General features: G+C 41.9%; 1 protein-coding gene across 1 annotated transcript in view; it reads left to right on the top strand.

Annotated features, from left to right (window-relative positions):
- The window catches only part of b4galnt4a (beta-1,4-N-acetyl-galactosaminyl transferase 4a), a 140361-nt gene that overhangs the window by 61143 nt on the left and 53012 nt on the right, over nt 1-26206 (top strand). The window contains exon 3 of the mRNA XM_053886676.1: nt 22778-22873. Within this exon, the coding sequence (XP_053742651.1) occupies nt 22778-22873 (96 nt within the window). The remainder of the gene's footprint in view (nt 1-22777; nt 22874-26206) is intronic.

Raw genomic sequence — 26206 nt, 5'->3', positions numbered from 1 at the left:
GAACAAAGGCGTTGGCCTCTCATTACTCCAGAGAGATTTTTTAAGCCCCCGAAATAATGAACTGTTCATCTTTTAAACTTGAAATAAACAAGTTCTTAATTTTTTAATTCTTCTTGATGTTGTCTTCTTCTGCCTCTGTGGAATATGGACCATATATACTACATGCTGCTGATGTCTTCCTGCTCAGGCTAATGTTTCCACCGTAGAGTTGTTGTCTGACTTTCATCACAGCGTGGGCAGAGTGGTCACAGTAACAAACCCAAGTGATAATGAGGCGGTGTGAGAGAAGAAGCGCGAGCCTGGGCTGTTTCATAACAGACTATTGTTCGCCGTCAGCAACATTATTCCTTCAAACATAAAAAACTGATTCATTTCCTCAACTGTTTTGCTGCACAAGCAAAGTGGAAGAATTGGGTTTGAATCCTGTCCTGTGTCCATATACTGGACCTAGTTTTCAAAGGATTCTCCGCCATTATCTGTTGATATGAATGGAGGGATGAAGGGAGGTGAAGAAGAGAGGAGACCAGGTGATCAGTGCAGTGAAGGGGAAGCTTTATGATACAGCAGTGAGACCTGCCAAGTTGCGTATCTTTACTGTCAGGAAGGAGAGTCACAAGTGTCAGGGTTTCATGGAGACCTGAAGGTCAGAAACTAGGATGAGAAACAAGGACATCAGAGGCAGATGTTTGGACATGCGTCTACACATTGGATGGGGTGGTGTTACCAGGAAAAAACATGAGGTCCATAGATGTGGTAAATGAAGAGAATAGGTGTCACAAGGGACTTTATCAAGATGGGTGGAGGAGGCTCCCCATAAGACAATATGGCAATCGACTACACTTAAATATATCTCTGCACACAGAGAAGTCACAATTTATTGGAAGACCCCAGTTTTGGAACAGCCAAAGTCACTGTAAATTTGATGGTAGCTAGAAGCACTCGGAGAGCACAGAGCTCTACTACTGCTACTAGTTGACAACAAGGGATGATCCGACGTTCTTCAAAGACCGGTTGCAAACAAACTGTAACAAGTTAACTTAAACAAGTTGCAAGTCTCCTAAAACGATTACTCCACAATAGTAAGTTAGCTGAAGCACTTGCTAGCTTTGCATTTTCCCTCAGCAATTGCTTTGCAATGTACCTTCTAAATCACAAAAATATGTCGCTGTGAGATGTTGTGCTTCATCCTCTGGCATCACGTGTGTTGATCATCAGTCACTGACAGCAATAGCAAATAGAACAAACTATGAGTGGATGAGCTACAGGCAGGACTAACCATGGTGTCTGAGAGTCAGTCGTAAAGTTTTTCTGTTTTAATTCCAGACTGTGATCCGGATCAACCATAGAAAACTAATAACCGATCCCATAACTGATATGTCGTGCAAATCTCCTCTTAGATCTGTCCATAACTAACAAAAGAGTCCCAATACTAACGTTATGGTCAATAAACTTTGATCGGACAGCATGAAAAGACAAGTGTGTCCTGGGTCAAAGACCTGAGATCAATTTTAATTTACTGAATGATCTGTCCCTGGTGGGGGTGGGAGGCACATCAAGAGGAGGGGTCTGCATCTGCACTGTCCTGATATTCCTATTTCTGTTCATGTTCCTGGTTCAAACTGAGCTGCAGCAACCATTTACATAGCAACCAGTGTTGCTGAAGATAGTAGAGAATCCTATTCGTGGGCGATGGACTGTTGCCCTTGCTGTTCGCTCTCTTGCCTCTCATCCTTTCTTTCTCTTTGTTGAAAACCTGGCTTTTGCGTTTGCATTGTGCATGTGATTACTGGCTGCCGCTCCGGCTACATTCTGACTTACTATCATATTGACAACTGGTGTTGCTGTTAGTCGGCCGTGGTGGATGTTCAGATCTTTGCACAAAACGAGCAAAGAAAAAAGGTTTTTCTCCATATTGCTTCATTGATTGTTGTGAATAGCATTATGATTAATAATAATTGATGTAACTTTTTATATAAAATTCAATTTATGTCCACCATTATCCTAACTTCCTCCACTTATGGTGCTACTGTCAACACCTGCTGACAAAACAAAATCAGAAAAGATCAACTATCATCTATTTTTCTTGACTTTCTTGACATTAAGAGGTGAAATGTGAATGATGCTTTATAAAGGTGACGAATGGAGAAACATTTGTAGCGTGACCTCACCAGTTAAAACAGTCACTGGCTATTGAGTTTGCTGTTGGAACAGACTTGGAATGAAGGCCAGTCAGGCAACCAACTCTCTGAAAAAAACCTTGTTTGTGAATTGAGTAAAGTATTTTGTTTTTAATTTATGATATGAAGGTTTTTTTGACAATTGACAGTCATATGAACAAAAAATATTAATTTTGCATCATGTGTCAGTTTTGAGGTATATACAGTAATGCCTGTGAAAAATGCAGTAAAAACTAAACTTAGACGTGGTATTATTGTGTGTTTTAGTGAAAAAGTGTATGATTAAATATAGATGGAAGAAGTTTATTTGAGGTCCAATAAACAGTTGTTCGGTTTAATACTTTTTAGTATTCCATTATTAGGCTTCCAGAAAGAGGCTTATCAATAATGTCAGCCAGAGTCTGGTTTAATTCGCTCATATCATCCAGAGGTAGCAACGTAATATGTAGTAAAGTTGTTAAACTGAAAGGTTTTAGACAATTTTATTCATTAATTTGTACATAATTAGTTGGAAAATTTGCATATATAACTCTGTCAACAGGCGCCATTTTGAAATATAAATAAACAGTCCAGCTCGGAGTCTTTTTATTAAATGAGTCATGACGCGTTTTCATGTGAAATTCAGTAATTCAATTGGTGTTGCATCTCCTCCACCATGTGAGGAGCAAACGCCTCCACATTGATGTCATTGCAACCCACCTTGGTGTTGGCGAAGTGTCCGGGAATGAGCCGTAAATGACCTCTCTACCGCCTACTGCTGTCCAGAGACTGGGCAGAGGGATGGATGAGTGATTTCATATAACAACGATTGAGGAGTGATGGATCAGAAGTTGAGAAGAAAGGAGGTGTGAGGCACACAAAAGCCTGTGGATAATGGAGCGTCCTGGGACTCCGTGGGGGGATGTGTTGGAGAGGAGAACTGTGATGGTCTATGATGAAGATTCATTGTTATTTTCAAGCTCCCATCCATCTCCACCAGCAACAGCCGCACTCCCATACCCCTGCTACCAAGTTTGTGCGTTGGAGGTCTCAGATTCAGATGTCAAAGAACACCTGAAGTGTTGGAAGAGGTGAAGTTTCTTTAAAGCTCATTGGCTACCCGTCTGCTGAAGGATTATTGAAAAAAATCTTTCTCTGACTTGTTCTGACCTGTATAGTTGTCTGCATGAGACTCCCCGGTTGCTCCGCCGCATCTTCAGGTCCAAACTTCTCAGGTTCTTATTAAACTAAAATGAACTTTACTCTCTGCAAAAATCTGTCCAACACACAAAGAGGTCTGTATTTTGAAATTTTGCACTGTTACTCAGACTGTTTCAGACTGAGAGGTAGTTTGGGTCTCCACCTCCCCCGCACAAGACAGAGGTCATGATGCTGGTCGCCTTCTCCGTCTGCTTTGGTCCCTCAGTACCAGTCTACCATCTAAACTCGTACAGTCTCCAGTACATTTCAGATTCTGAAGTTGCAAGTACTTGTGGGTTGACAGTCTCCATCGCTGAGGTACCATTTTAAGTTGAGGACTGTATGGAAAGAATGTGAGGAGTTCATGATTCAGTTTCAGACTATTGCCCAGTTTGTTTCACGACTCAGTCTTGATGCTGGACCCCGTTTTCAAAACTGGTTCTGAAGTGATCCTTGTGTATTTTTATGACGGGTGCACCTCTGACCTTTCTATGGCGCAGACAGCACCATTGCACCTGTGGCTTATAGACCACCGCGGCTTATTTATGAACAAGATCTGTTTTCCTTCTTAAATTTAGAGGTGCGTCTGGAATTCATGGTGTATTTCATACAGTAGGTCACATGTTGTAGTGCACTGTACACATTCTCCTGCTCCAAAAGTAGTGTTTCAAAAAGTTAATAAATTCACCAGTATTACACAGGTATTATGAGGTGTGTCTCAGCGCCCCGTATCGGCCTGCCGCCACTGCTGATAAGAGAAATAACATCTGTATGAAAGAAGCAAAAAAACTTTTAAGCATCAGTTGCTCAGAACCGCACACCCAGTCACTAACTACTACAATCAATATCCAAAAGACCTGAACATTAAACACAAACTAATGTGACTCCTGCACAGGATGAAGCTCATCAATCACCAGGAGTGAGAGAAGGCTAGAAACCAAATTACCTTCAGGAATGATGGGGGGCATTTGTTCACGGTGTTGGCTGACCTGATGAGACACCAGGAGAGAAACAGGAAGTGATCGTGACCACCACTATTCCAAAAGCTCCTTGTTCCAAGGAGCTCACTGCTGGCTGGTGATGGGCTGGTGATGGGCTGATGAGGCTTCGTAAGCAGTGTCCTTATTATCAGAGCCCAGTAGATGGCGCTCTCAGCTTCAGAATTATGTGAGGTTTCACTGAAATGATTGTTCGAAAGAAAACATTTTGGAGCAGAGAGTGCCATCTAGTCGCCACTCAAAATGAGGACACTTTTTCATAAGCTACTGCAGACAGAAAAATGAAAATACTGGCTGAGAAGCGGAAAAGTTGGTATGTAGCTGGGACTCACAATAGTTGGGTAACATCATCAGTGGGCGTGTAATAATTCACACTTCATAGCGCTTTCCCACTTGAGGTACGCTTAAACCTGTATGAATGTGGAAACCCAAATTCCGCCAACTGTACCAGAACCGGCGAGACCTGCCTGACAGTGAGGTGGTGTGCTGGTGCATGATTTTCTTCACATCCTACTGTGTGTAGCATTTCAAATGCTGGAAGAGGTATCTAATGATCGAGGTAACATATATGTAGTAATATTGGGTGAAAATAGTCACAACTTGTCGGAGGTGCTTTTGTTGTTGGTAACTTGAATTGAATTTGAGGTCTGTCTTAATAAGAAAGTCATGGTTTTGATGTGCTGATAGCAAAACAAACTGTGGTCCTCTTGCTCACGGCTACATGGATAAACAGCCTGAATCTGTGGTGGTCCATTGACTACTGCCACCTCACATTCTGACAACCCAAACCGCAGGGGCGACTAACACTTGGCCGGCCTGCCGACCTTTCACGCAGCAGGATTTTTGACTCCACAAACACGAAGTAACTGGCGGCTGGAGCCCACATCGATGCTGCTGGAGCACAGTTCCAGAGGTCGACTGACTCTCTGTCCAGTCTAACACCAGATAGTGGTAGTGGGTCGCAGTGTCATTCATCAATTCACACATTGATACTTGCTGTGTCAGTGAGTGGTTTTATTTTGCTTTAAGGAAGGCATTGCCATGGAGTGTGGTGTTTCTGCCTTGAAACTGTCTCTGAACATTGAACACAAACTAATGTGACTCCTGCACAGGATGAAGCTCATCAATCACCAGGAGTGAGAGAAGGCTAGAAACCAAATTACCTTCAGGAATGATGGGGGGCATTTGTTCAAGGTGTCGGCTGACCTGATGAGACACCAGGAGAGAAACAGGAAGTGATCGTGACCACCACTATTCCTACAGTGTATCAGAGTTTCATCCTGTATGAAGCTAGATGTGCTAGTGCACGTGCTGTGTCTATTCTGATGAATATCACAGCCTCCTTTTTTGTCACTGAACTGTTTACCTCTTCGTCTTGATCAATGCAGACTTCATGTCATAATATATGGGACCTGAACAAGCGAACAAGGGCCTCACCAAGTGAGGTGGTGAGCTTGATTCAGCCCCCAAGCCAGGAGTTTAACATCAGCAGAAGCAGTATAAATAAGTTCCAACCCAGAATTGGCTGGAATATAATATAATAATATACCATCACACTCAGGCAGCAAAAGATACAAGTGAAGATTCTGACCGATTTTTCAGTTAGAGTTTCTTCGGCCTGTTATTATTGCTAATACAGAGAGTTAGTAAGAGCTGGAGGCTTCAGCAGGCGATGCTGGCTGGAGATAATGGAGAGGCAGCAGACGTCGACTGTCTAGACCGACCGAGCTCTGACTGAGAGCATAACAACTTCTGTGCATTTTACACCCTGCTTGTTTTTCCAAAGCAATGTTCTGTCATTTGAAAGTGTCTGCTGCGAGAATAATAGAAGAGCTTTACCTGGGGTGGGCTTTCTATCATGTCACGGCTTGATTTCTTGCATAATTGTGACCTCAATTCCACAGTTTGCCGCGTCACTGTGAAGGGAGAGAAGCGCTGAAACTCATGGAGACCGAACTTGTGTAAAGTGGCTTCAAGGCTGAGGTTGGCTGGCAACAGTATTAAACACAAAGCAGCGGGAGCAATTTTAATTACTCTTAGTCCTTTGTGTTGTCGTGGTGATGCCAGATAAGTGAAGTTTGCAGATGGCGATGGGACATGAAGCAAAGCGGATCAGGTGAAGGTCACTGAGGCGGCGTGGTGATTCTGACAGGTGAAGCTGAACAGCTGGATGTGGTGCTTTTAAAACCTCTTGAAATATTTGCTATGTGCTGTTTTTCACAGGTGCTTCAGCATGACACCCTTTTTTAATGACAAATGGATACTTTTTTCTGCATACAATAGCAAAGTTGAGTAAACCCTCACTGTGTGTGTGTGTGTACCTGGTTTAGCTCTACTTTTGGGGACCAATTCTTGGAACCACTTTTCTTCGTGTGGACATTTTTGCAGGTCCCCACATGGTTAAGCGTGAATTTGAAGGTTAAAGCTTCAAAATAAATAGGTCATTATAAGTGGGTTAAAGTTTGGTGAAGAGTTCTGGTTAAGTTCAGCCATTTGTTTTGGTTTGTTTGGTTTAGAGTGAGAAGCTGGGGAAGGCATTGTGTTAATGGAATCTGTGTGTAGGGTTTCATTATTTGTGGGCACCATTTCTTGACAAAACAACTCTATGTGAGGACCTTGTGACTCTGTGGAAACCATTTGGCTGGACGCCACAAATTCAAGCCTCAATTTGACGACAAAGACGTCAAAATAGCTGGGTCATTATAATTACTTTTAAGTTTGGTTTACTGTTATTGTTAATGCTAGGCCTTTGTTTTGGATGGTTAGGTGTAGGTTGATAGGCTGGGGAAAGCATGATGGCAATGAGCGGACCCCACAAAGATGGAAATGCAAACATATGTGTGGACGCATACGTTTTTTATGATTCATATCATATATACAAAAGAATATATATATTGTATGTTGCGTGTTTTATGGGTTTTAGGATAACTTCCAAAATATGTTAATGCTTCACAATTTTTGTTTTATTTATTGTGCGCTCAAAATTTGCATTTTCTCTGAAGGAAAAATACATGTAAAATATGTAAAAAAAACCCAAAATGTAATTCATGAGGAAGAGTATGTCACTATCGCACCTGAAGAAGAGACACATGCAGTTTTGCTCCAGTATGCACTGTTTATCAATGAGACGATGAGACATTCATGCAACATTCATTATCAATACGGATCCTTCGCGACATTTTTAGCCTGTTAAAGTCAATGACACAATAGCCAGCATTGTAGACTCAGTCCAAGGTGTGACCAATACAATGCTTATCTGTTATCACAGCTAGTAGTAGTGGAATCAGACAGCAGTCTCAGACAATGGGACACTAGTTTGAGAATAAAACATGCCTGTACTCTTCCTTCAGCACCACTCAGGCATAGACTTGTGGGCCAGGTATAATGACTTGGCGGGTCAGATATGCTCCCCGAGCAGAGAATGTTTTTTACTCAGTTTAAAAAGTGAGTTATGATCATGGTACTTTCTGATCGCTAAATTGTCAGCATGTGACTTAATGATCAGGAAGTTGGCTGTTGTTGCTTTAGTGTTTGATTAAAAAAAAAGAATGCATCATGGGCTTTCAAACATAGACACCATCAGAAGTTCCTCCACTGTCAATTAATCAAAACTAAAGCGCCTTCTGTTCAATGCCAGTCCGTCGGATAAAGCAAAGAGAAAGGTCTTCAAACGCGAGAGGCTGGAGGCTTCGGCGGTGTGCGAGTGTGGTTGAGTTTAAGGAGGTGTAGCTTTTCCCAGATGAAAGATGATGGTGCGATGTGCTCTGAGCCCAGAGGTGACAGAAAATATGAAAGAGGGAATTAAAAGGGAAGGGACTGGCATGAGGGGGTAAAAGTGAAGAAAGAAAATCCAGCTGAAGCCGTCCTTTGGTCAGAAAAGACTTTGAAGATGCAGAGCAGCCTTTTTGAAATGAGGCTTAAAGATGTGTTAAGTTACAGGTCGGCTCCAAAGACGTGATTTGTTTGCCGTTTTCTCATTTTGTAACTCCTGCAGCTGGATTTCTGTAAAATATTTCACTTGTGCCGAGTCATATGACCCATAATGACTAAACATCAGGTTCAATAATGGACTTATCAACCTGGATAAAAGCACATGACCCTAATATAATGTAGTGGCAAGTTGTTAAAAATAATTACGACCTCTTTTTAAGTCGGTGAACTGTCCTCTGTTGCTCCCTCTCGCAAACTTTCCGAAAGCGTCTCACAGATCCAGTCGAGGAAGTGCCCCCATTTCGTTCTTGTACTAAAGGATTAGAGAGCGCGATCACATAGAAAGTACTGTAGCGCTTGGCAGTAATGAAAAATGAGCTGGCAGATCTCCTAAAGTGGATGGATGGTGTGAGGAAAATAGTGAAGTGGGACAGAGCAGAATTTAGGAGCGGTGCTCAGCAGTAATATGATTTAAAAAAAAAAAAAGTGCCCGGGAAAGGTGCCAGTGAAACATGCACTGCAATATACACAGTCATTTATTACCGCTGCTAAGGAGGTTACGTGATCGTCAGGGTTTGTCTGTCTGATTTCCAGCGGGCGACTATATTGTTCCAAGGAGCTTTTGATCAAAATTTGGTGCCGTCCAGAATGACCACGTCCATCTGTGAATCTTTTAAATGTGCCGACACTCTGAGGTCACTGCTGGCTGGTGATGGGCTGATGAGGCTTCGTAAGCAGTGTCCTTATTATCAGAGCCCAGTAGATGGCGCTCTCAGCTTCAGAATTATGTGAGGTTTCACTGAAATGATTGTTCGGAAGAAAACATTTTGGAGCAGAGAGTGCCATCTAGTCGCCACTGAAAATAAGGACACTTTTTCATAAGCTACTGCAGACAGAAAAATGAAAATACTGGCTGAGAAGCGGAAAAGTTGGTATGTAGCTGGGACTCGTTAATAGTTGGGGATAGTTGGGTAACATCATCAGTGGGCGTGTAATAATTCACACTTCATAGCGCTTTCCCACTTGAGGTACGCTTAAACCTGTATGAATGTGGAAACCCAAATCCCGCCAACTGTACCAGAACCGGCGAGACCTGCCTGACAGTGCGGTGGTGTGCTGGTGCATGACTTTCTTCACATCCTACTGTGTGTAGCATTTCAAATGCTGGAAGAGGTATCTAATGATCGAGGTAACATATATGTGGTAATATTGGGTGAAAATAGTCACAACTTATCGGAGGTGCTTTTGTTGTTGGTAACTTGAATTGAATTTGAGGTCTGTCTTAATAAGAAAGTCATGGTTTTGATGTGCTGATAGCAAAACAAACTGCGGTCCTCTTGCTCACGGCTTCATGGATAAACAGCCTGAATCTGTGGTGGTCCATTGACTACTGCCACCTCACATTCTGACAACCCAAACCGCAGGGGCGACTAACACTTGGCCGGCCTGCCGACCTTTCACGCAGCAGGATTTTTGACTCCACAAACACGAAGTAACTGGCGGCTGGAGCCCACGTCGATGCTGCTGGAACACAGTTCCAGAGGTCGACTGACTCTCTGCCCAGTCTAACACCAGATAGTCGTAGTGGGTCATTCATCAATTCACACATTGATACTTGCTGTGTCAGTGAGTGGTTTTATTTTGCTTTAAGGAAGGCTTTGCCATGGAGTGTGGTGTTTCTGTCTTGCCAGCAGTGTGTGTTCCTCTGCTGTCAGTTCCTCCCACAGAGCGGAGGAGATAAGAAGATGGTGCGGCTGATTGTAGGCGCAGCTTATCTTTGCTTGATTTGCATAACGGCTCTTAACTTTCTAAAACATATATTTTTGCTTCGTATCAGCAGTAATGGAGGCCACCCATGACTGGCTTAGATTGTGGTTGCCCTCACAGTCTGATGAGATACATGAATGCATTCCAGTCGAGACACTTGCATCAACTTATTTTTAGGCGTTTATATTGATGCCTGTTCTCGCATTCGTTCATTTGTTATTATGCAAAAATTGTGTTTTTCTATTTGTGCACCGTCGTGTTTATAAGTTATTTCGAAATGAAAAGACCCTAAGTTGCTTATTTCAGGGGCTTTTAAAATGATTTTGCTAATAAGTAATATTCTCTATTTGGATCTCAAAATTTAATCATCTTTTTTTTTTTTAGTTAGTGTGTTGATCACTGATGGAATTTTCAGAGAATATTTTGATGTTCCCTTAAGATAGTTCAACACTTTTTGACAGTGACTTGATTAAAGTGTGATTGAAGCTGTTGTTTATGTGCAAAATAGTTGCAGTATTTGGACAATTTCAATGAGGTTTGAGCTAATAAACACTTTGCCTTTTTCACTGCTAATATGCTAATAACGCTATGCTTTGCTTCAAGTCATTCTAAGGGTGTTATTTCCACACCTAGTCAGGTTGCTGTACATTTGCAACAGCGCATCATGTGGCTCGACATTCGGAGCAGGAAAGCTCCATACTGCACCTTTAAGGACTAAGGACGCCCATTTAAGAAAGGTGCAAGAAAAGATGATGAAAAATGACGGCTTTTCTGGGACAATATTTGTTTCTGAATGTGTGTGTTTAATATTCAATGTTGTGTTTGCATTAAACACCAGAGCATTAATTGAAATTTGAACTATTATATGGATTACACTACCCCGTGATTAGGCTGTGCTAAATTTGGCGCCAGCCTCTGCCAATAAATATCGGCATGTCGCTGGGAATTCTAGCGTGTCAACGTAGCAGAATTGGATTTGGAGCCGTCTGACTTTACCGCAGTGGTGTTATGGTCGAATTGAAACCAAATCCACCACATTTATTTGAGGAGGCTGGTTGAGTTTACTCTTCAGTCCATTGCTCAACCGCTGAATACTTTTATTCTCACTATAGATGTTGTGGTATGCTGTGTTCATCTGTGTGTGTGCGTGTACTTGTTTATCTTCTTTGGGGACCAATTCTTGACAGGACACCTCCTTGTGGGGACCTTATGTTTTTTGTCAGTTCCCAGAAGGTTAAGTCTTACGTCCTCAACCTGACCGAACTTGGGTTTGGTTCTGAATCCTGGTTAAGGTTCATTTTTGCAAGGTGAGAACATTTTGTCCGTTCCTGACTTTGGCAAGCCTCATTTTGAGGGTTAAAACTACAAAATAGCCTGGTTGGTTTCAGTTTGGTTCAGAGTAAAGGTTAAGTTTTGCCATTTGTTTGAGATGGTTAGGTTTTGGGAGAGAGGCTGGGGAAAGGGTTATGTCAATGTATGAGTCAGACTGTTGAATTTGTGATCAGCCTTTGTTATTTTATTTTATTTTATTTTATTTTTTGAAATCACTTTCCTAGTTGGTGGCATCCCCACTGACCATGACAATAAATGTGATTCTGATTCTGATGTCAATTACGGTCCTCACTAAGATTGGAAGACAAGCGTGTGTGTGTGTGTTTGTGTGTGTGGGTGGGATGCAAGGTAAAGTGAAGGTGAAGACAGCAGTTGGTGTCGCGTGAGAGGACAAAGATCCTCTTTTATTTTTATATTCTACATTTTCTCTAACAAAAGCCTCACATTCCTTTAGTCCCATTTTCTTATTGATCTCACAAGAAAACAATTTTCTCTGAAACACAATACTGGTAATTACTATCAGTGGGTTCCACACGCAGCCGCTTAATATGCGAATGATTGATTTGAAGTCAAATGAAACTTGTTTTGTCTTTGTTTACATCAGGTCTGTGAATACCTCACCAGGTGTGACGCTCCACTGCGAAACAGTACCTTCTTTTTGAGGTGGTGGCTCCACAGTCATGGGAACGTGAGAACTGCGGGAGGGTGCAGTGTTCGAGGGTCAGGACTGTCGGGGTTAATAAGGAGTGTCACGCTTTCTTTTGGATTAGCTTTCTGCATCAATCACTGATAAGTGTTATTCAACCACATCCACGTCTGGGTCATTGATTGAAAAGGTCACATGATGTACTGTATGTGGAGAGTGTTTGTGTTGGTCGCTAATGAACCATTCTCAGGCAGCGCCTATGAATATTCCCACTGACAGCATCTGTTATATGAAACCTGCTCTACACTGGAAAGGTCAAGCTTGATGTACCAGCTGCATTGTCCTTGTCTGAGGTTTTTGCAGTAGCTAGCTAGTGAAGCTAATAACCTGAGAGATCGCAGAACTCCGGCCCACGTAGTAGCCGAACAACTTGGTGATAAATTTGTTGAAATGTTCCAGGATTCAGATGGAACGCCACCGAAATTCAATCTGTAGCAAAGAACTCATGGGAAAAATACCACAGACTCATAAGGAGGTTACGTAATGTGGACCTATTACCAACAAAGTCACGTGTTTATGTTGATGTTTCATGAGACCATAGCGACCCCTACTTGCCACATAGTCCAGATTTGAATTGTCTGTGTTATTTTAAGATTTTGGTTAATTTTGGGAAAACCTTTTGAAGAGTCAATCCATTGGTTTCCTGTCTATTTTTACATTTATTTTTAGATTTGACTTGCTCCACTTCGTCTGCCCACCAGCTGAATCAGTGACATGTTCTTATGAAGGCTATAAAGGGTCACAACTAGGTGTTAGTACCTGTTCTAGCTATATATAAGTACTATTCTGAGGTGGTCGGTGAAAGTGTCACGTCACATAAACATACACTATATTTCTAAAACAGGAGCGACTAATGCATCCACTGTGCCTCGTTTCTGTCCCTCAGTGACCGTGGCTCGCATGTTTACGTGTCTCTCTGGAGCCGTCTCCGTTTCTGTGCAGCCACCTCGGAGATGATTGGGTCAGACTGAGCAGCGAGCAGGTCACTGATGATTGGCACTTGATTGTTTGGCGGCTCTGCTTGCCAGCTGCCCTCTGTCGCGGCCCATCAGCCATAATCAGTTCGGACCGAAGTGCCGGGAGACGACAACCTGCTTCTGAGTCATTGTGTTGAATGATAAATAAATCAAGTTAGAATTCACTTTTCCTGACTTTCGTGAATAGACACATGACGGGGAAATAACTCACAACGAATTAAAACAAATTAGGCTATAAAGAAAAGTCAATCCCAGCAACAAAGGAAATCTTTAAATCTTTAAAAAAAAAATCCCAGGGCCAAACAGTGATCCAGATCTCTCCCAAAATTGAGTCAATTTTTTTGTGGTCACATACACATCTTTTCCCTTCACATATTTCCTGAAAATCTCATCCAAAACTCTGCATAACCTTTCAAGTTTTTTTCAACACAGATAAATGGACAAACCAACACCGTCAAAAACACTGGCAATAAGACGGATGTCTTGAAATGAAATAAAGTGGATTTTCACAAGCGCTGTGATTTTGACCTTCTTGTGTTTTAACCAATGAGGGCTGTGGTAATCACAGCTAGATATTATTGTCGGTTCACACAAGCTTCTCTGATTTCACGTTTTAGAGGTTATGCTAATGTAGAAATGTAAATATATAAAAAAACAAAAAGTTTAACTAATTTAAAAACGATGGAACACTACTACTTCTTGGAGATTGGTCATTGAATCAGTGCAGCTGGGGCGGTATTGCAGTTGCTCTACCGCACTGTTGTGTGTGAAAAAGAGCTGAACCAAAGGTCTCTATTAACCGGTCAAGCTTCATTACGACCCTCACCTATGGTCATGAGCTGTGGGTCGTGACTGATAGAACAAGATCCAGGTTACAAGCAGCTGAAATTAATTTGGCAGACGTCTCCCTTAGAGATAAGGTGAAGAGTTCTGTCACTCTGGAGAGACTTGAAGTAGAGCCACTGTGTTGAATAGAGTTAGTTGAAGTGGTTGAGGCATCTCTTGAGGATGCACCCCTGGAGGTGGAGCTGGTGTGTTTCAGGCAGGGCCTACTGGGAGGAGACTGAGGAGTCTCAGGACCCCCAGTCGATACTAGTGGATGTTGCCCGGGAGAAGGGCGTTTGGTGCGATCTTTTGAAGCTTCTGCACCCGCGACCCGGCAACGGATAAGCATATGAGGACGTATGGATGGCTGAAACCCTTCTACATAGTCAATTCCATAGTTTTTCACCAATGTTTTTGACAGTCAGCATTAGGATCATGTTTACTGACATGGTCAGTGGGGATCCCACCAACTAGGAAAGTGTTTTGGAATAACGCGCAGTCAAAAATAAAATGAAATCAAATAAAATAAAATAAACAACAAGGACTGATCACAAATTCCCTTGTGACATCCCTCGGCCTGGTAATTGTTAAGATAAAAAAGCCACAACCCATGTCACAAGAGCGTCACACTGTTGGAACTAACACATAGATTCTCTCACCACACTACAATATCAGGGAAAAGAGCTTTAATAGTATGATATCAGAGATACTACGATTGTAAAACAATGCATTGTTTTTCTCTTGAGATCACTCGAATGACCACCTTTGTTTGTTGTGTGAACCGATAACTCGTCGACTAGAAGTTCCACTTAACCGACAACTTGTTTAATTGCACCCTGAGCCGCCCAAAGTGTCTCTGTAAGCTTCTTGTTTAGAAACCTGAGCAGACTTTAATCACGGCCGCGACATTAAGCATCATTACTGTCGGCTGTAATTCGGAACCATATTGAATCTGCTCCTGCAGCCGCGTCCCCGCGGTCTCACACCTGCATTACTTAAGCGCCTCCTTTACTAAGCTTTAAATGAGTCATTTAGGCCTAATCTGATCTGCGCGTCCTTTCATTTGAGAAAAGATTACAAGCTATTAAAGTGAGTGCAATAGATGTGTCCACTTTCTCGTCAAGCGCTCGCCATAAAATCATTTGCCGGAATAATTCCACTGTGATTTATTGCCTGCAAGAAGGATTCAACTTCATCATCAATCAATCTGCATTCATTTAATGTACCTGTGGGTAAACTCATATTTCATTTGCCTGCAGTGGCTGAACTTTAAAGAGTGAGGCTACAGTGCTGACAAGAATTGTGTCTATTAAAAGTTTCATAATGGCACTTCCTGAATTGGTTATAGTAGAGGTCGCTGTGAAATTTTATTAAAGCTTCAATGTGGGGATCCAGTGAATGTGTTAGATTTATTTGGAGACTGGTTCTCAGAAGCTCGCAAATGTGCCGCGACGTGTTCTTTTTATGACACAGGTATAGAGTTTCTAAAACATGTGAGCAAGTGAGTTCAATACACCCAGCGGAAACTGAGCCAAACCAGGAGGCAAATCTCTCAGTTAAGATTAAAAATGGTACTTTCACCCTCACAAAAGGATCATTTCTGGCTTGTGTGAAAAATAGACCTTTGATCTGGGTGCTTTTTTTTCCAGTATGTGAGCAGCTCAGTCATCATTGTGGCTCATCGTGGAACCCAGGTTCAATTCATTTGTTCTGCTGAATGTGTCACAAGCACAGTTTTAGACAAGAAAGGTTGAAGTTGGGCTCAGTGCTTCACATGAGTACTGTGAATAAAACATTAAAGTTTTACAGTTAATGTGCCATTTGAGGCATTTTTTTGCAAGTAAAGACGCAAGTTCGATAGCTATTCTTCATTTTGTCCAAGCAACTGTTCAGTCAACCCTTCTCATTCCCCCCGAAATGTTCTCTTTTTTAATCGTACTTTATATAGTAGTGCTGTCTAGAGATAAAAAAATCTAATCTGAAGCTGAGTTAACTTGCGTTTAATGGCAAATAAATCACAGATTTTGCATACGTTCTAAATGTAACTTAAAGATGTTATCGACACAAGAGCCATTAAAATCGACATTAAGAGCCAACATAACAGATATAGTCAAGAACATTATTCAGAATAACCCCAGAGGCACTGAAGAGGCTCAACAACATTCTGAAAGTATATCATTGTAAGCATTAATGGCCACTCTTGTGTTGGCCATTCCTATAAATTAAATTTTTGAACAGAAAAACTAAATGTGTGATTCAAGTTTTAGATTTTTTTCACTTATTTTATTTCTTTTTTTGGTAAGTATTTTGTGTATCTGCCAAGTCAGATCTCCCACACACTTTTTGCTACTGAATGTAGTATCCACTACCACCAACACAGGCTCGTAACTGAGGCAGGTGCACAGATAGAACCCTTATAGTGCTCAAGCACCAGCCCTTTTTACCTGCATGGGAGAAGTGCCCCTTTTCCTGCAGCCAGCATTTTTCTTAATATTAAATTCTTAAGGACAAAAATTCTCTCATCAATTTTGCCCAAAAGTATTTTAGTTTCTGACAGGTGATTTATTTTATTTCTTGGGAGAATTGTTCCCCGACCTGCGCTGTTTACCTTACTCTCCTCCTTCAGTCGAAATTTCTCACGGTAAAAGCATTAAATGTACAATTAAAACACACATGCCAAATACAAACTTGCAATTTGTGCACTTAAATAATAGGTGAGTGGGAAAAAAATAGTGAAAACAAACTGATCCAACGATAACAAAGATAATGATATGATATGTATGGTAATAATGAGCAGAATAAAAATGTAATAGCAACTTAATTCCCTCCAAAATGTCTATGCATGCGAATGATATGACTCAACTTTGACGCTTGAAATGCTCCAACCAAGCAGAGCTCATGCTTCTCAAGGCATTATCCCATAATAAACCACCAGATACATGGATGCTGGTAAAAATCATTAACGTGTCATACTAATGGTGTTTGATACGAGCATTGGCTGAGTTGGACAAAACCGTAGACAAAGCTCCTCAAAGTGATATTGATCACGCCATTGTCCTCTCATGCCGGTTGTATTGATATGACCTCCTGCGTGTTCTAAATCGATACGTTAAACATACAGCAGTGACATAACTTGCCATCGAATGAGCATGTGTGACTGAAACAAACTAAACATGAACCCTGCGATTGTGTGTAACCCTACTTCAAAACTGCCGTTGTCTCTTGGGCAGATTTTTTCCGCCCTCCTCTTCTTTTTCTGCCCCTCTATTACGTCTCACCATCTCATTTCTGTACTCATCTCTACACCATTAATCTTCCTACCAATGAATTGGAGCCACCGACTCTATCACTCGTGTTATCGACTGCTGCCGCGCATTATTTATCCTCCACTTTCCTCCCTCTCCTTCTCCAACGCCGCTGCCTCCGTTGTTCCATTGACCGACATGTAATTTCTCGCATGAATAATGCAAACAGCCAGACAAAAATAGTTTTCACTCTGGCTTTCCGCTGGCCGCGATTATTTCCCTGCGTAGTTTTAGATGGGTTATGTTTTTAATCAGCGGTGCTCGACGCCACAGGGACCGGAGCCCGAGCTGCGAAGGTGTCGGTGCTGCCGCCGCTGAATTCTTAAGCAGTCCACTGTGGTCAGAGGTCAGATTAATTCCCTCACAAGTGCTGAACCAGGATCAGGAAGGTAATTCAGATTACAATCCCATTCATTAGGCGCTGCTACCTCATTGAACCAAATCCGTTTGAAGCTGACTGTATTGCTTGTGCCAGGAGTGGTCAGCATTGAACGTGCTGTAGCTTGAAAAGAACATGACTGCTGTTACTGTTGAGTTGGACATCATTCCAGGAGAAAAAAAGTTGTGCTGATTTCACTTGATTTAAAACACCTCAGCACAGTTGCTGTTTACTGTGGCATCATTCATCGTCCTCAGAATATCTTTTTCATGTCTATATTTAATGACTACTGAGAAAGGTTTGCGCACAATTCCCATAGTGCACTGCAACAGGTGAGGCTTGCTTTGTCCACATGAGAAATACATCTTTTCCTTGTTCGATTGTTTTCCTTGCTGACAAAACCCTGCATCCATTCAAACATCTTGCCTGTATGTGGTGCTGTAATGCTCTCTCAAAAGCATGGATTTAAGAGCTTATCTGCACTGTGTGTAAACCACAGAAGAAAAACAGTGATGCAAACATGGCAAGATTAAAGGTGCCGGAATGCCATTATCATTCGGTCAGACTTTGGTCATAAAGGTAAATAGGTGCCACACCAGTGGGTATCTGACTCAGAATTTGGTTGGATAGGATCGACACCTTCTCCATGTGAATGGGCCTATGGCTTAAATCCAGGAACAGAGGTCCAGTAACAGAAGTTCTTCAGCTTGAACTCATCAGGCGAGGGGAATATTGTGGTGAGGAGTGGGAGGCTTGCTCGATAGAAAGACCCTGACTGAGGTAGCAAGAGAATTGCACAATAAAGTTGCTTGCACCAATTTTGATAGCCATCTGAAAGACAGCAGGTCAAGGAATGGTGGAGTTGGGTGGGCAAACCAGTGCTTCCAGGACCGGGGTGGTGCAGTTTGAACCGAACCAGCACTCACCACTTCGCCGGTGTGCCCACCCCTGTGCTAGACTTGCAGAAAGCTGAGTGTTGACAGTCCACTCAAGGACACTGTCTTCACCGGGTTAGAAAACTATTGACTATTCCGTTCGAGCATCTCGTTCCTCGTTGTTTCCGGAGTGCATAGCAAGGTTCATTTAAATAGTTGTGGTACCATCTGCTGCTTCTTTTGCTGAGTTGTGTTGCCATGGTGAATATTTTGGAGCTTATCACAGCAGCAGGTGTGAACAGGTCACTGGGAGGACACATCGTACCATCTCATTACAAGTACTATCTTACAAACTAAAAACTAAACAAATGTCACTTGAACACTTTAAATGTTTTCTTTCTTTCTTTACAATTGTATCTATGCCTGACCATAAATGAAGTCAGCGCAGATTCCACTGCTCAAAGTGGCGTTTCACAGCTCCTGTATTCTTGTCACATAGCGTGTTGCTTTGTCGAGTGCAAAATTTCACAGAGCTTTGAAGCCAGGCAGAGTTCAGTTAAGAAAGTGGGAGGAAAGTCTGCCAACCTGCAGTCACCTCAGAGATTCATGGTGCCTGAGGGATTTGGAAGGACTGGGCCGGCACAACAGCATGTACTTCCCCCTCAAAGGTTTTGTCTCAGTATTTTCCTCTTTATGGCTCCATCGGTCACTTGTCTCATCTGTATTTCTCTAGTTTCCTCCCTTTCTCATCTCTTGTCTTGTTTTTTTTTCCCTCTTTGGTCCTCTTTTTGTGGCTTCATATTTTTCTATTGTGGCTCTCTTGAGATGTCCACAGGTGTTTACGACACTGTTGAAGGAGCATTCGTTATTTCAGGCGAGTTTTTATGTTCGTATGAGTCACGCTTTAATTAACAGCTATTTGGGAAGTGAAGCAACGACCAGCCGGGTGGATTGATTTAATTATTCCTCTGTTGTTATTAACCTTCGCGTCGCGCTTCTTCGATAATTACAATGTGATTTGTGGATTTTGAGGAGTTCAACTCATTGGCAGGGTTTGTCACGGTGGGTGGGTGGGTGTGGGAGTCATTTGTGAAGCGAGTCTCTGATCTATTCCTCTGCTCTTCCCTCCATCCCCACAGACTGCGACTTGTTTGGGTTTAATAAAGGAGATTAATTGTTCTCATTGATATTCAAGTCTTTGTCTCCAGCTGTTTTTCTGGGTTTAGATCAGCAAGGTCATTCGTTCTTGGACAGCGAGCGGACTGCAACCTGAAATGTTTTTTTTTTTTTTGGATGGAAATGATGCAAAGATGCCAAAGTAACTTTGTTGGAATCCATCAATCACTTTTTACTAAATGTGCTCCCCAGCTAACATCTCATCCCACTTTAATTAATTGCCTCATGTCTGAACCCCGACTCCCTGTTGCTGTCAAACGCTTAAATAATTGATCATTCTTTTCAAATGAGCAAACCTCCAACAGACTTTTAGGTGTCTCAAAAAAACAGAAACTGGCTGACTCATCTTGTTAGGCTGTTGCCAGCGGGAGTAATTATTTATCTCATAACTACACGTGTGTTGAGGAGCGATAGCAAGAGTCAGTTCTGGGGTTTCACGCAGTCGCCGACGTCACATCTGAAAATGATATCAAGGCATTTATTTGTTATAATATCATGTATCTGTTGGAAACCAGAGCCGGTTGGAAAATTGTTCTTTGGTCAAACTTCTCTTTTTTGAAACTTTTACCGTGCATTACCGTACCGATTTTCAAACAGTAGGATAGGAAGTTTAAGATAAAGTATCACGTGTCAGGAAGTCAATATCCTCTACATCCTGTATTCTGTTTCTAGAGGAGGCGTAATGGAGACATTTCAATTCCTTCCTTAATACTCAACCTCAGTCCTCAACTTCCTACGAAGGGCCATCCTGATTCTCAGGAAGCAAAGTCAAGGAGCAAGATTGAGGAAAGTTGCATCTTCAATTTTGAGGTTCGTGACTATTTTATTGAGAAATACCAGTTGAGACTACCCAGAATGCTTTGGGTATTCTCAACCAGTATACAATGGCGCCCAAAGCAGAGAGGAAGGCGAACTACATATCAAAATATTTTCTTTGTTAGTGGAGATATAAATATTAGGAAAATCTTAGCACATTTTATGGATTATTAACCTCATTGTTGCATGGCATTTATTTCTATTTTACAATATTTTTCAATCTTATTCTTCTGAATTGAGGAACGGCGCTATTGCAGAGGGCTGTCCCATTCTGAAGTCACACATAGCCCTTAACATTTGGTTTTGACGGCTAAAGTTGAGGGTGAGGTTTACGGAATGCATCCTATTTACATTTATGCATCCTATTTACTGTATGTCAACAAGGTATGAAGTTCTGAAAGGCACCAAACTTTCACACAATTCACACATTTGAGTACTCACCAATTCCAAGTACTTATGCCATTAAACATAAAGTTACCTTGCTTTTTTTCCATATATATTGTAATTTGAACAACATTCCTTTGTTTGTTTTTCTTGTACACAAGTTTCACTGCAGTACAAACATAAATTTGACAAAATCAATGGCCATTCAATGAGTACAAGTTCTCAAGCCTGGTGTCAGACCGATATCCAATACTGGTATCAGTCCATCCCTAGTAATCAGAGTAATAATCATAGTAATAAACACCTAGTAAAACTGCATCCACACAACAACAGTCCTGCTCCTCACCTTACGCAGAATAGTGTGATGTTGTTGTATTAACTATGCTGCTACAAGTCTCTGGCCCTTTCTCAAAAGGTGTCGGACATTCATTGCATCTAACGTAAACAATTTCTGTCTCCGTAGATCTGTCAACAATTTAGTCGTACAGCCTGTTCGGGCACTTCCCCAATATCATCCTTGAACCTACCTGAATGATGTCTTAACCTTCGTAACGTGGATTTTTCTTCAACTTAACCTCTCATGGGACCAATTATGAAATTGAATTGGTTGAGTCTGTAATGGAAGGAAGTAGATAAAGGAAAGATATATACATATTGCTACGAAAATAAAAAGGCAAACCTCACCATAGCTCAACTTGCTCAACAAAGTTCAAGTTGCTCCCCAGATCATCACACTTCTGACGACCCTGACCTTAGATTTGTGACTTGTTATCTTGGTCAGGAACTCCTTAATGAATCAATTATTTTTGTCTTCCTGCAACAAAAAATTGTTTCTAAAAAAAGATTTGGTTTTTGACTGTGTGTTCTTGTCTCAGCTCAGAATTCAAAAGCAAAGTTGAGGAAAAGGGTCTAAAAATGGATCCAAATTTGATGTGCCAATTCTTATCCACTACTGCATAAGCCCTGTATATAAAAATAATATAACAATAAAACGATACTTTTGTTTTTTCTGCGGGCTGAAACTCGATTGTCCTCTTCCATTTCTGTGTTGCAGACTCGAGCTAATAAAATATGAATGATTTACCGTCTTCCAGACGTCTTTCTTTGTGATCTGTTGTGTACATTGTCATTTGTGTGTTTGTGAAGACTAGTCCACAAGCATGTCACCCGACCCATTCCTGCGGAGGGACGACTGCTGTTGCGTTGCTTCACCAAGATCCTTTCATCTCTCCCCCTTGGAAGTCCCAAAGTAATCAAAAGCCTGTGTCGTCTGTCTCTCTGCCTTTAACAAATAATGCTGCTGCTTTTAATGAACAATGAGGCTGATCTGAGGAGACAGGCTTCACAGAGCGGTGTCGCTGAAAACTTTCAATTCTTGTCTGGCGGAGGACTGACTCGCTCTGACCTTGCTGATAATAGAAGGATGTTTGGACACTAATTTAACAGTCCTGCTCCTCCTCAGGGGGCCATAAGGCTTTTATCTCCTCATCGCTGGCGGAGAACTCGTCACTCGTCGACGCTGCTGTCCCACTCATGCATTAACATTTACACGCCTGTTAGCAGCCCGCGGAGAATAAGCTTGACTACACTCTGGCTACAGTATCAGGCTAAGTCCCAGATTAGGGGGAGAGTTCAGACTCCCTAGGGAGGAGGTCTTGGCTGGCGGACCTGATACTAAGTGGTGTGTTGGAGATTAGGACCGCGGCAAGTCAAACGCAGGATTAGAGCTGAACGCTTAGAAGGAGATTCCTTGAGGTCTTAGGGGAACAACCTTCTGAGTCTCATTTTACTTCAACATTATCTGTGTATGTGTGTGTGTGGGGGAGTGTTAAGGGGGGTTGTGTAGCTTCATCATGACCTTCCTCTTCTTGTTGAAGAGAAACTGGTCACCTGATGCGGGTCCAAAACTGAAGATGATGTTTTGTAAAGTGTGATTTACCTCCATTTTCAGGATGGCGATCCAATCACAGGAGGAGATGGCAGAGACCAGAGCCGTGTCCGCAGGTTCCTCAGCCAGCAGCACAAGAAACTGCCGTGGAAACCTGAGGTACGGCCGTTTTCAGTAAATATGACTGCAGTTTCTCATTTTAATCGATATTATATGGGTGTGTTTACATGTACTTACATAGAAAATTCATGATTGGTTACTCAAGGAAGTCCATGTGCTTTGTTAGGAGCACTTGAAATGAGGTTAAACTGTTAAAATGAGTGAAAAGTAATGACTGGAATTCCTCACAGTAAAGAGACTGTTCTGGGTGGAGGTGTGTATTTGTAAATAATCCAGTGATATCTAGTGATCTTTTCCTGTTTTATTTTTATGTTATTCCCTCCTGCATTTCGTGTTTCTCGTCCATGAAATGTGCAATCGATGCAGTTGCATGGCTGTGATGGATCCATAAGAGCCCAGCTCATCGTGTAGCTCCACAGTCAATTCCACCTGCAAAGATTTAAACCCTAGTCATTTGGGGGGAAAAAAAGGAGATATGGAGATATGGTCATGTTCTCACTGGATGAGCCAGGACTGCGGAGTGCTGTCCCAGTGGATCTGTTTGCTTTTTTCATGTTCAGTTTTCCTCAAGATTATTAGGCCTGTCGAGTGTTGCATGTCGCTCTGAGCTTCAGGCATAACTGTTCACTGCTCAGTTCCCTTTAAATTCCTTATAGGTCAACTTATTGATTCTGCATTAGAATGTTCTGATCCAGTGCTCATTGCATATTTAACCTGTAACGCGGTCTCACCCTCACAACCATCTTCTACCCCTCCTCCGCCTCACCTGTCTGTCCTCAGTGTCTGGTCGGTTGTGTTTATTTTGTCTTCAGTCTTAACCAAACTGCGTCACAGTTTTCTATAAACAGGTCTGTAATTGGCTGTTGACATCATCTCATATTTTTGTCCATGTGAAATGACATTGTTTATTTTTTTCTTCTGCTAATGACAGGGGATTTTCCCACATGCTTTATTAATGAAGTGGTCATTGCTTGTGCACTGGTGTAAGATATGTTTTTTACCAAATAGTAGAGGACGAGCTCAAAACATTTCAAACTTTCAAACGAATAAACGGCTAGAGATGATCAAATAAAGTGGTGAATACTTGTACCTTTGACTAGGGATGCACCGATACCAGTTTTTTCCAAAAGTTGTGCACGAGTACTTGCATTTGAGTACTCGCCAATACCGAGTACGAGTAGTATATATATATATATATATATATATATATATATATATATATATATATATATATATATATATATAAACATGTATATAAACATGTTCAAGCGGCACTTATTTTTTTGACTTTGACTCAAGTACTTTGTCCACCCCTGTTGTTGAGTGAGACTTATGTTCAAAACGTGTAAATTAACACTCTTTGTGATCACTGTCTGACTCATTATCTAACATGGTAAACACTGCTGTGCTGCAACCCTGCCCATGAGCAATCTGGCTGGGTGGGCAAACTTCCCGATGCGTCTTTGCCACTGCCATTACTGAACAAAACACAGTTCAACCTGACAAGAAGTTGAGACTTCTGTGTCTTATGATGGTCCGTAAACGTGCACAGATATAGACGAGATGATTCATACGTTACAATCTAAAAACAAAAAAGATGCTAAATCTGAAGGCATGGCGACTTTCATTTTGCCGTGCCGGTGCATCACGGAAATCCTGGATGCCACAACTAAAGAGCTGCAGGGGGCTGATCATTTCAACTGTGCAGGTCAACTTGGCGGTGAATATTGCTGCCAACAATGGGTTAAGATAATTTACAAGTTATTTTCCTCTTGTGTATTCTTTCTTTTGACCTCGATGCTGTGTCGACTTACTCTCACACAGACAACCAAATGGACAAAGACATTTGCTAGCTATAACTCCTCGCTGTGGAGCATCTGGATCATTTGAGTTTTTCAATAACATCTAATCCTGAAACAGCTGTCTCTCAAATTTACAAGGGCTACATTTGGATGATGTTTGCAGGGGCATGTGCCAGCGTCCGACTGCTGCCAAACACCGGCTGAATGAAGGCGGGAATGTCTATTGATTTTGCTGCTCTATCTCACAAAGGAATCCGGGTGATCAACAGTTAGTGTTGCCAGTTGCGGTGACAATAACTGGATTTGATGTTTCTATCGAGCGGATCTCGCCAAACATAATGCGTCATTTTGCGTCGGTATAGAGTTGAAAAGCAGCTTCTGAACCGGGAGGAATTTTTCATCATTCTCAACAGCAACATTTTCATCAAACATGACAAGCGCACACATGAACACAAGTTTTTGAATTGTTACTCTGACTCCAAGCCAGACCACCTGTCACCAAGATTTCATTTAAACTGCGGAATAGTCGTCCACATCTCAAACAAGTCTGTCAGGATCCAAGAGCCGCTCCTCCTCCTCCTCCTCCTCAGCTATCTGTCCGGCACTAACTTGCATAGCTGAAGCACCACCACGCTGGTGGGTGTCTCCGGGGCGACTGAGCTGACCCATCAAGAGACTTGGACAGAAGTGGTGGTGAGTCATGTGCCAGCTGTCACGACCTGGCAGCAGTCTTAACAGGCAAGTAGATGCCATTGTAGACAGGCTGCTGTTGGGATTCAGAATTTATTCCATTCCGCGAGTGAATCCATCCAAAATTAGCCGAATACATTTTCGAGACGTTTGATTCCGAGCACGCATTCCGACGACACATTTAATCAGCCTCCTCAAATAATGAAGACTTCTCGAGGTTATTAGTGTGGAACACTTTTTGCTGCCAAGGACATCGCTTTGGAAAATACATCAATACATTTTGCAGGGAAAGTTGATGAAGGGGAGATTTAAAAAGCATTTGGTTAAAATGGAGCGTGACGGTCATTGAATCCTGCCCAAGTGTCACCGACACCCCTCAAGAGTGTGATGCAAGTTTTACAAATGTGCAGTCGATTCATAAAAAGAGTCAATTTTTCACACACACTTGATTCCCATGTCATTTATGGCAAGACATTTTTCATAAAGTGCTCAGCACAATTTTAAAAGCTGACAGATTAAGGTCTCATGCGTTTAAAAAGCATGCAGAGCACAGGTCATACTGGACGATATATTTTTATGATACCGACCTCTAGTGATGGGCTGATGAGGCTTCATGAAACACTATCCTCTTTTTCAGTGCTCAGCAGATGGCGCTGTTGGTTTAAAAATGCTGTAAGGTTTCATTGAAATGGTTGTTAAAATACAAAGCTTTTTGAGCAGTGAGTGCCATCTAGTGGGCTCTGAAAATGAAAATGATGACACTGTTTCATGAAGCCTCGTAAGTGAACTCATCTCATGTGCTTATAAAATTGATATTAAGGAGACACACCCTCTCGACCTCCTGAAAGTCCTTGTGTTGACTGACACTAAAATAGAGTTT

Source organism: Synchiropus splendidus, chromosome 14 (genome assembly GCF_027744825.2).
Source record: "Synchiropus splendidus isolate RoL2022-P1 chromosome 14, RoL_Sspl_1.0, whole genome shotgun sequence".
Taxonomy (NCBI): Eukaryota; Metazoa; Chordata; class Actinopteri; order Syngnathiformes; family Callionymidae; genus Synchiropus; species Synchiropus splendidus.
The sequence above is the reverse complement of the archived record's forward strand: the minus strand, read 5'-3'. Positions and strand labels throughout refer to the sequence as shown.